This window comes from Cynocephalus volans, chromosome 11 (genome assembly GCF_027409185.1).
Source record: "Cynocephalus volans isolate mCynVol1 chromosome 11, mCynVol1.pri, whole genome shotgun sequence".
NCBI classification, from domain to species: domain Eukaryota; kingdom Metazoa; phylum Chordata; class Mammalia; order Dermoptera; family Cynocephalidae; genus Cynocephalus; species Cynocephalus volans.
In genome coordinates, this window is record NC_084470.1 from 92,113,775 (window position 1) to 92,122,480 (window position 8,706).

At 43.8% G+C, this 8,706-nt stretch overlaps 1 protein-coding gene across 1 annotated transcript; it reads left to right on the forward strand.

The window, feature by feature from the left end:
- Window positions 1-867: 867 nt before the first annotated feature.
- On the forward strand, window positions 868-4,039 carry JAGN1 (jagunal homolog 1). The gene is made up of 2 exons (XM_063115074.1): window positions 868-1,103; window positions 3,091-4,039. The coding sequence occupies exons 1-2, from the start codon at window positions 1,015-1,017 to the stop codon at window positions 3,551-3,553; spliced, it is 552 nt and encodes a 183-aa protein (XP_062971144.1). The 5' UTR covers window positions 868-1,014; the 3' UTR covers window positions 3,554-4,039.
- Window positions 4,040-8,706: the final 4,667 nt, after the last annotated feature.

The window sequence follows — 8,706 nt, forward strand, 5'->3', positions numbered from 1 at the left end:
AGTACACGATCCCCCCCCCCCTTTTTTCAGATAGCATAACTTTTTAAACTTTTGTTTTATTTATTTTTTATTGTGGTAAAATGTACCTAACACAAAATTTACCAGTTTAATCATTTTAAGTATATAGTTCAGAAGCATTAAGTACATTCACGTTGTTGTGCAACTATCCTTACCATCCATCTCCAGAACTTTTTTCATCTTCCCAAACTAAAATTCCTTAATCATTAAACAATAATCCCCATTCTCCCCACTCCCCTTCCGCTCTTGGCAACAACCATTCTACTTTCTGTCCCTACGGATAACATAACGTTTTATTTGGAAATAATTTCTTTTTCTTTCATGGCCTTGACATTTTCTGGACAACCTGTAGAGTATACGTCAGTTTGGGTTTATACGTCAGTTCTTCACGATCAGATTCAGTTTATGTATTTTTGGCAGGAATATCACAGAAGTGATGCTGTGTCCTTAGTGAGAGGCACGAAGTGTCAGTTTGTCTCATTATTGGTCAAATTAACCTTGATTACTTGGTTAAGAATGTGTGCTCCAGGTTTCCTCTCTGTAGTTATCGTTTTCTCTTTGCAATGACTGTGATCTATGGAAAGAAGCTTTTGAGACTGTGGATATGTGCTCTTTTCCAAACATCTGTCTCTTCCTTCTGTGAGGCGGGGACTGCAGCATCTTAAACTCATATTGGAGCTTAAGAAAGTGAAAGAGCTCGGGAGGCCTTGGGGCAGACCGCAAAAAGATGGCAAGAAAGGGCATTGACTCATCTCCTGCGCGCGGCACTCCAGGAGGGGTGGAGCAGGGCCAAGAGAAAGCGAGGGCGCGTGCGCGAGGGGAGTGACCACAGAGTAGGTCCTCCCCGAGACAGAGAGGCCGGAAGTTCTCTTCCCTGAGCGGCGCGGCTGTCGGGTGGCTGAGCTGAGACATCGCGAACGGGGTCGGCTGGTGGCTTGGCACGGTTGTCGCGACAGCGAGTTGGCTTGAGGGGCTCTGGGGTTCTGGGCGGGGACAATGGCGTCTCGGGCAGGCCCGCGAGCGGCCGGCACCGACGGTAGCGACTTTCAGCACCGAGAGCGCGTCGCCATGCACTACCAGATGAGGTATGAAGTGAGGCGAGGAGCACGGGAGGCCTTCTCCATGGATGGAGCCTGCGGGGCCTGGGGAGCGACGTTGGGGTCGGCGTTAGGGTCTCACTCCCCAGCCAGCTCCCGCGTACCCGTTGAGTCCCCTCCTCCCGTGACGGCCTTGGGCCTGTCCCCAATCTCGGGAAGCCCCGTCGCCCCCGCGACCCGTTGATCGCCCTGAGGCTTGAGGGGGTTACAGCCCCGCGTGGGCTCCGGAGTCACATCGCTGCTGGCCCCTCTGTGTGACCTTAGAGACCTAATTTTGAATTGAGCCTCAGTTTCCTCATTAGCAGAGGGAGGAAATAATCTACCTTTTAGGTTTTGATGAAGAATTAGCTAAAAATTCGTGTAAAAGGGGTAGTTTAAGTCTTACCACATAATACATGTTAGCTGTTATATGTTTTTGGGGGCCGTTTAGGGAAATGTGGGCGGTAAAATTCTTTCCCTGCCTAAAATGATTTTTTTTTTTTTTTTTTTTTTTTTTAAAGATGACCGGTAAGGGGATCTTAACCCTTGGCTTGGTGTCGTCAGCACCGCGCTCATCCAGTGAGCTAACCGGCCATCCCTATATAGGATCCGAACCCGTGGCCTTGGTGTTATCAGCACCGCACTCTCCCAAGTGAGCCACGGGCGGGCCCTAAAATGAATTTTATAAACACCCACGTAACGGGTATTTCTACATTCGTTTATTCGTTCGACAAATACTGAGATTCTACCCATCACGCATTGTGTTGGGCACCGAGGATATAATAGTGAGCAAAAGCAGACCTGGTCTTTGTATGCATGTTATACCTTCAATAAAAAAGTTCTTAGAAAGAAAAAAAAAAAAAAAAACACAAAAAACAAGCGCGGTGTTGTAACACTAGGATCAAGTGTTCGGATCCCCGAACCGACCAGCCACACACACAAAAAAAAAGAAAAAAGAAAAAAAAAAACTGGTACCTCCTTCATGGAGTTTGAAGCCTAGAAGTAACTAATTATTTTTTTCTACTTTTTTGCATTTTCTGTAATAAATATTTAAAAATAAAAATTAAAAACGATTTTCCTTCCTTAAGTCTATTGAACTCTCCCAGAATGTTCTTCACATCTTTCTCTACAGAGTTTTGAAACATGATAAGCTCCTTAGACCCTCACTTCATTCTCATCCTAGGCTCCTGCCTAAGGATGCCTCACAACCCAAGCAAGTGTTTTCATGCCTGCCCAGAGCAGAAACATTGCCCTCGGGGGTAGGAGGAGGATACAGGTGGAACCTGAGAGAATGAATTAGAACTGTAAGAGGACTATGTGCTTCTTTTAGGTGAAAAATCTAATCTAGCTAGAGAATATGGGCAGCCTGAGCTGGTTTCCTTACTGCCAAAAGAAAGTCATCTTTCTAAACACAGTTCTGAGTTACTCTTCTGCCTGTAAACGTTTTTTTGTTTTTGTTTTTCGGGGTGTTTTTTTGTTGTTTTTTGGCTGCTGGCCGGTCAAGGGTTCGAACTCTGGACCTTCTTCTGCCTTTCAACTTAATTTCATAGTCTTTGCAACTTTGTATTCCATTATGCCCCTCCCCCCCTGCAGTGTATTCTTGCCATACTCAACCACTTGCTTTCTCAGAACATAAATGCTCATTCCTTTCCGCCCGCATGCTATTGCCTCTGCCTAGAGTGCCTATCTCCACCTGTCCATCAGAGCCTTGCTCAAATATCACCCTCCTCTAGATAGCCTTCTCCGATATCTCATCTTAAGCAGAATTGATTCCTCCTTCCTGGGATCCCATATATATTGGAACATATATTTACTAGAGCTTTTTCACTTCATTTGCTAATTATTTTTTCCTTCTCTGTTTCTGTGCCTAGCCTCTAGGCAGAGACTATATCTTACTCAAATTTGTATCCCAGTGTCCAGTACAGTAGCCTGGCATATAGGTGATTGAAAGAAAAATCTGAATGAAAGGTACTTCTCCCTCTGCTCTGCCCCACAGTGTGACCCTCAAGTATGAAATCAAGAAGCTGATCTACGTGCATCTGGTCATGTGGCTGCTGCTGGTTGCCAAGATGAGCGTGGGACACCTGAGGCTCTTGTCGCATGACCAGGTGGCCATGCCCTATCAGTGGGAGTACCCGTATTTGCTAAGTATTGTGCCTTCTCTCTTGGGCCTGCTCTCCTTCCCCCGCAACAACATTAGCTACCTTGTGCTCTCCATGATCAGCATGGGGCTCTTTTCCATTGCACCCCTCATTTATGGCAGCATGGAGATGTTCCCTGCTGCACAGCAGCTCTACCGCCATGGCAAGGCCTACCGTTTCCTCTTTGGTTTTTCTGCCGTCTCTGTCATGTACCTGGTGTTGGTGCTGGCAGTCCAAGTGCATGCCTGGCAGTTATACTACAGCAAGAAGCTCCTAGACTCTTGGTTCACCAGCACACAGGAAAAGAAGCGTAAATGAAGCCTGCCTTTTGGACTGCTCTACAGAGTGAAGCCTGGGCCTTCCAATGAATGGAGTGAGAGGGGTAGAGGAGCTTTTCTAAAATCACCTTTGGTGATTTTGGCAACTGTTATGTTGGCACCTAGTGCAGACTAGGTCCAAGTTATGGAAAGCCCCTCCTGTTGCCATCCACTGAGATGGCAAAACTATATTTAATTTATTCCTGTTGCCAGAACTGGGTAATTAACAGACATGAAGCAAACTTCAGCTGGTTGAAGTTGAGGCTCTTTGGGGCTCTTCAAGACTGAGTATTATTCTTGCCTCCTCTTGGTCCTTCTTCCCACTTCCATCCATCACCCCTTAGCCACAACACAGAAGGAGATAGGGAAAAAATCAAATTCTACTTCAATCTGTAGGTCATAGGGCAGGAAACATTTGGGAAGCTGCTCCCCCTGCAGGCTGTCGTTTCTACTGCAAAGCATTTTAATTAAAAAGAACCTCAATAAAGACTGCCCTGTCCACTGTGTACCTTCTGTTTGGGATTTAATAGAGTGTGAAAGGTATGTTGCTTGAGTGGCCTTAGATACTAAGAGATGGGTAAAAGCTCCCTGAGAAACCTGGCAGTGACCAGAGAGAAGTAGAATGGGTATGGGGAACCTAACTCAAAGTTGCAATTCTGCAGCTGCATAGCAAGAATATGGGCCAGACATTTAATCTCTCCATCTATAAAAGGTTCATTCTCATTTATCTAGCTTGGGTTATGTCCTCTTAGTTAGATGTTCATGTTTATCAGTGTTAACTGAGTGTCAGTTATGTGTCTCATACTATATAATGTAATCCAGAAGAATTTTTTTTTTTTTGGTGTGGTTTTTTTTTTTTTTTTTGTCTTTTTCGTGACCGGCACTCAGCCAGTGAGTGCACTGGCCATTCCTATATAGGATCCGAACCCGCGGCGGGAGCGCCGCTGTGCTCCCAAGCGCTGCACTCTCCCGAGTGCGCCACGGGGCCGGCCCAATCCAGAAGAATTTTAAAGTATCTCTGTTTGTAGGGAGCTTACAATCTAGGGGAAACAAGCTGTACCTGCTATACATGTGAAATAACCAATGAACATAGTATCTAAAGATGTGGAGCAAATAAGTTAAAAATAGAAGCGAGGGGCCGGCCCATGGCTCACTTGGGAGAATGTGATGCTGGTAACACCAAGGCCACGGGTTTGGATCCCTATATAGGGATGGCCGGTTAGCTCACTTGGGAGAGTGTGGTGCTGACAACACCAAGTCAAGGGTTAGGATCCCATTATTGGTCATCTTTTTAAAAAAAAAAATAGAAGTGAGAAAGATTTGTGATTGAACTAAAGGCCCTTCCTTTCATTCCTAAAAGTCAGACACACAGTAAATATTTATTGCATGAAAATTATGTGTCCCTTTGCACTTGCCTTTATTGTCTGTGGATGATACCCAAATCTATAACTAGAGAGCTCTGCCCTCTCCAGAGTTGTAGTCATTCTTTTGTTCTATAAATATTGTGTATGTACTCAGTCACTATTAGGTACTGGCAGTACTTCTAACTGCAGAACCTCTTCCTCTAGATGTCCTTTATCATCTCAAACTTTACCTTGCCTTCTGCCTCACTCATCGCTCTTCCTGCATCCCTGTGTTTGAATATACCAACAGCACAGTTCTGAATTATCATCCATTCCATGATCATGTCCCTAACATAAGCCATTATTTTTGGAGCAACCTAGATGCCTTAATCTCTTTTCAAGGTTTCCAAAGCGGTCCCAATCCTCCAGTTCTGCATGATTTCTCAATACTGTCACTCACTGTCTTAGTCAACTGAACCTCGTAGATCCCCAGATAGGTTCTAGGGTTTCCCAGTTTCCTTCACTTAAAAATTTCCCCTTTCAAGGGCCGGCCTATGGCTCACTTGCTGATAACACCAAGGCCACGGGTTTGGATCCCTATATAGGGATGGCCGGTTGGCTCACTTGGGAGAGCGTGATGCTGACAACACCAAGTTAAGGGTTAAGATCCCCTTACCGGTCTTTTTTTTTTAATGACTGGTAACCCTTGACTTGGTGTTGTCAGCAGCACGCTCTCCCAAGTGAGCTATGGCCAGCCCTGCATTACTGGTCATCTTTAATTAAAATTTTAAAAAATTCCCCTTTCTACTTTTACATTCCTTTATTACTTAACCTTTAAGACCCAGTTCATATGGTGATTCTAGAGCCTTTTGGTTCTTTCAAGGAGCAAGAGTTCTTTCTCTAAATTTTTATTTTACTGCTTTTATTGACAGAATTTTAAATTTGCATGTCTTTTCCACACCCCTTGCTCAGTACCTAACACATAGTATGCACTCTGAATTTATTGAATGAAGTAACTTGCCCTACTGTAGACTAAAGTCAGGGTGTATTTCACAGAGAATAAAACTAGACTGAAGCAGGGGTAGAATTTGGAGAGCAGAGAGAGGCAGAAATGGTGTGGGTAATGTAGTTACAGTGTGCACCAGACACAAATCGCTCATTTTCTTTTTATTTTTTTGGTGCCTGGCCAGTACGGGGACCTGAACCCTTGACATTGGTGTTACCACTACCACGCTCTAACCAACCAAGCTAACAACCCAGGCCTTAGATTGCTCATTTTCAGAGAATTGGGATTTACTTAAATATTGGTTTTTAAAAAGTTTGAAAGTTTTTTGGTTATTAGAATGGTACTTTATGGTCTTAGAGTACCTTTAAAGACCCATTATGGAAATGATTATCAGCAATGCAAAAACAAACAAACAAACCAGAAACAACCATTTGGTTTGTGTTAGTTTTCTGCTTGTTAGGTTGTTGAGATTCTGCTTTTCTGGACTTTTCCTATCATTTTTTCCTGCCTCATGTTGTAATGTTCCCTGAAGCAAACAAGATCCCCTTGTTGGACCTTGATTTAGTGGAAGTAAGACTGTATTTGGATCAGAAGACTGGGGTTCAAGCACTAACGCACCTACTAATCATAGGACTAAGATCAACCCTGCCTATTCAAAGATTGTTTTGAAGATCAAATAAGGTAAAGTATTGTGAAAGCACTTTGTGAACTATATAACACTATATAAATGTGAATGATGGTTATTATTCCCTGATCTTTACAGGACTAGAAAGTGTAGGAGTTGGAGGGACTCTTAGAGATCACCTAGTCCATGAAAAAGGCAGTGTGGTATAGTGGAATGAACATGGTTTTTGATATTAGTACGACCAGGGTTGGAATTCCAGCCAGATGTTTTACTAACTTTTGCCTTGAGCAAGACACTTGATCTGACACATGGGCATCATTGTAGCTACCTCCCAGGGCGTTGTGAGGCTTAAATAAATAATGTGTATGAACAGTCTCGCACGTAGCAGGGGCTTAATAAATATCAAAATGCTTTCCTTTGATGAGCAGTGTTGGCTTCCCCTCTCAGATTGGGAGTCTCCCTGCCTTTTCTCTTAGGAACTATTTCTTGCCTCAGAATTCTAGAAGTTAAAAGATAGCCAGAAAGGAGGATCTTGAATGTTATAACCACTAAGGAATGATAAATGTTGGGGTGATAGATATGCTAATGATTCTGATCAGATTATTATATAATATGCATGTATTGAAACAAGCTGTACCCCATAAATATGTACAATAAAAACAACAAGAACAACAAAAGAATTCAGGACGTTGATCCCTTCTGGAGGAGTAGAAATAAGGAAGAGACACTTGCCCACTCTTGGTTTACACTGGTCTAATTGGTTGGACCTTCCTGCTCAGGGTGCCCTGACAGTAGGCATAATCATCCCAATGGACCTTAGGAATTAGCCATTACGGGAATATTCTGGAGCTGCTGCTCCATGGTCTGACTGGAATTCATGCACAGGTAGGGACATGACAAGAAAAACAGTTGCCCAAGACCCCCCAGAGTACTCTGTACCTGAGCATGTTCAGGGGCCTGCCAGAACCTCTTGAGCTTCTGGGTTGGTCCCCAAGTAAAGGTTATTAGAGCATGAAGTCTTAGCTCATTCAGATACAAACCCCAGGAGAGAAAGGCCTCAGCCAAGAGGACAGGGCCTCTGCTGAAGTTCCCAGACACACCTGTGTTGCCTTTACTCCAGTTGGCACCTCCTATTCCAGCCGCAGAGTTATTTACTCCTCCCTTGTTGATGTGAAACACTTCCCACTCTCCTAGAAGTCTGACCACTGATAACTCACTATCATAAGACCTACTTTCCTTTGTTCTTTCCAAACATTTCAATTTCCTTCTCTACATTATTAACCCTGCCAACTATATCACACTGCTAAATCAAGTACCTTCTGTGGACTACAGGGTTCAGAAATCCTCTAACTTCCTACAGATCTCCTCAAGTGGTATGTTCTGGCAGAGAGAGCCCCAGGAAGACAAAGTGGTGAGTCCCCAGCTCTCTATCTCTTAGCTGTGTGTTTGGATGAGTTACCTAATCTTCCTGAGTGTTTCCCAGTCTATAAAGTGGGTTAATAAGATTGACCTCAAGGGTTGTAGTACTTATAAAATGAGACAGATCTCCATACTGGACAGCCACCTAAAAAAAAAGAGTAGGCAAAGCATATGGCCCACAGCCTGATAGGAGTTCAGCAAATGTTGCTCTCTCTCATCCCCTCCCCTTCCCCAGGGTGTGCTAGAATTCACCTCTGCGCTTTTTACCTTAAATCCTTCTTGGAACAGGCTCCCCAATAAATAAGTAAATGAGCAAGACAATAAATAAAATGCAGACCTCCTTTTCTCTCTTTTTCTTTCTTCCTTATCTTCATTCCTTTTTCTTTTCCATGTGCTCCTTTTCTTCCTTTTCCTCTCTCCCTCCCCCACCTCTCCTCCCCATCCTTCCCTTTCTTTCCTTCTTTCCTTCCTTTTGTCTTCATTCCTTTTTCTTGTCTCCATTTCTTTCTTTTCTGCTTCTCTTTCCATATCTTAACCAGGGCCAAGGAGCATTTAACCAAATATTTTCACTGTGAGAGTCAGATCAGAGGATATGGGGTCGAAAAGGAAGAGTATTCATTCCAGAATAGAACGAAGTTTCTCACTTCATGCCCCCAGCACTAAAAAACCCATTATTTATGTAGATCTAAACCACTGTCAGTTAGGTAGAATTTTGGGGAAGCCTCCCTAACCCATTGTGGGATGGCCAGACCACTCTCTCC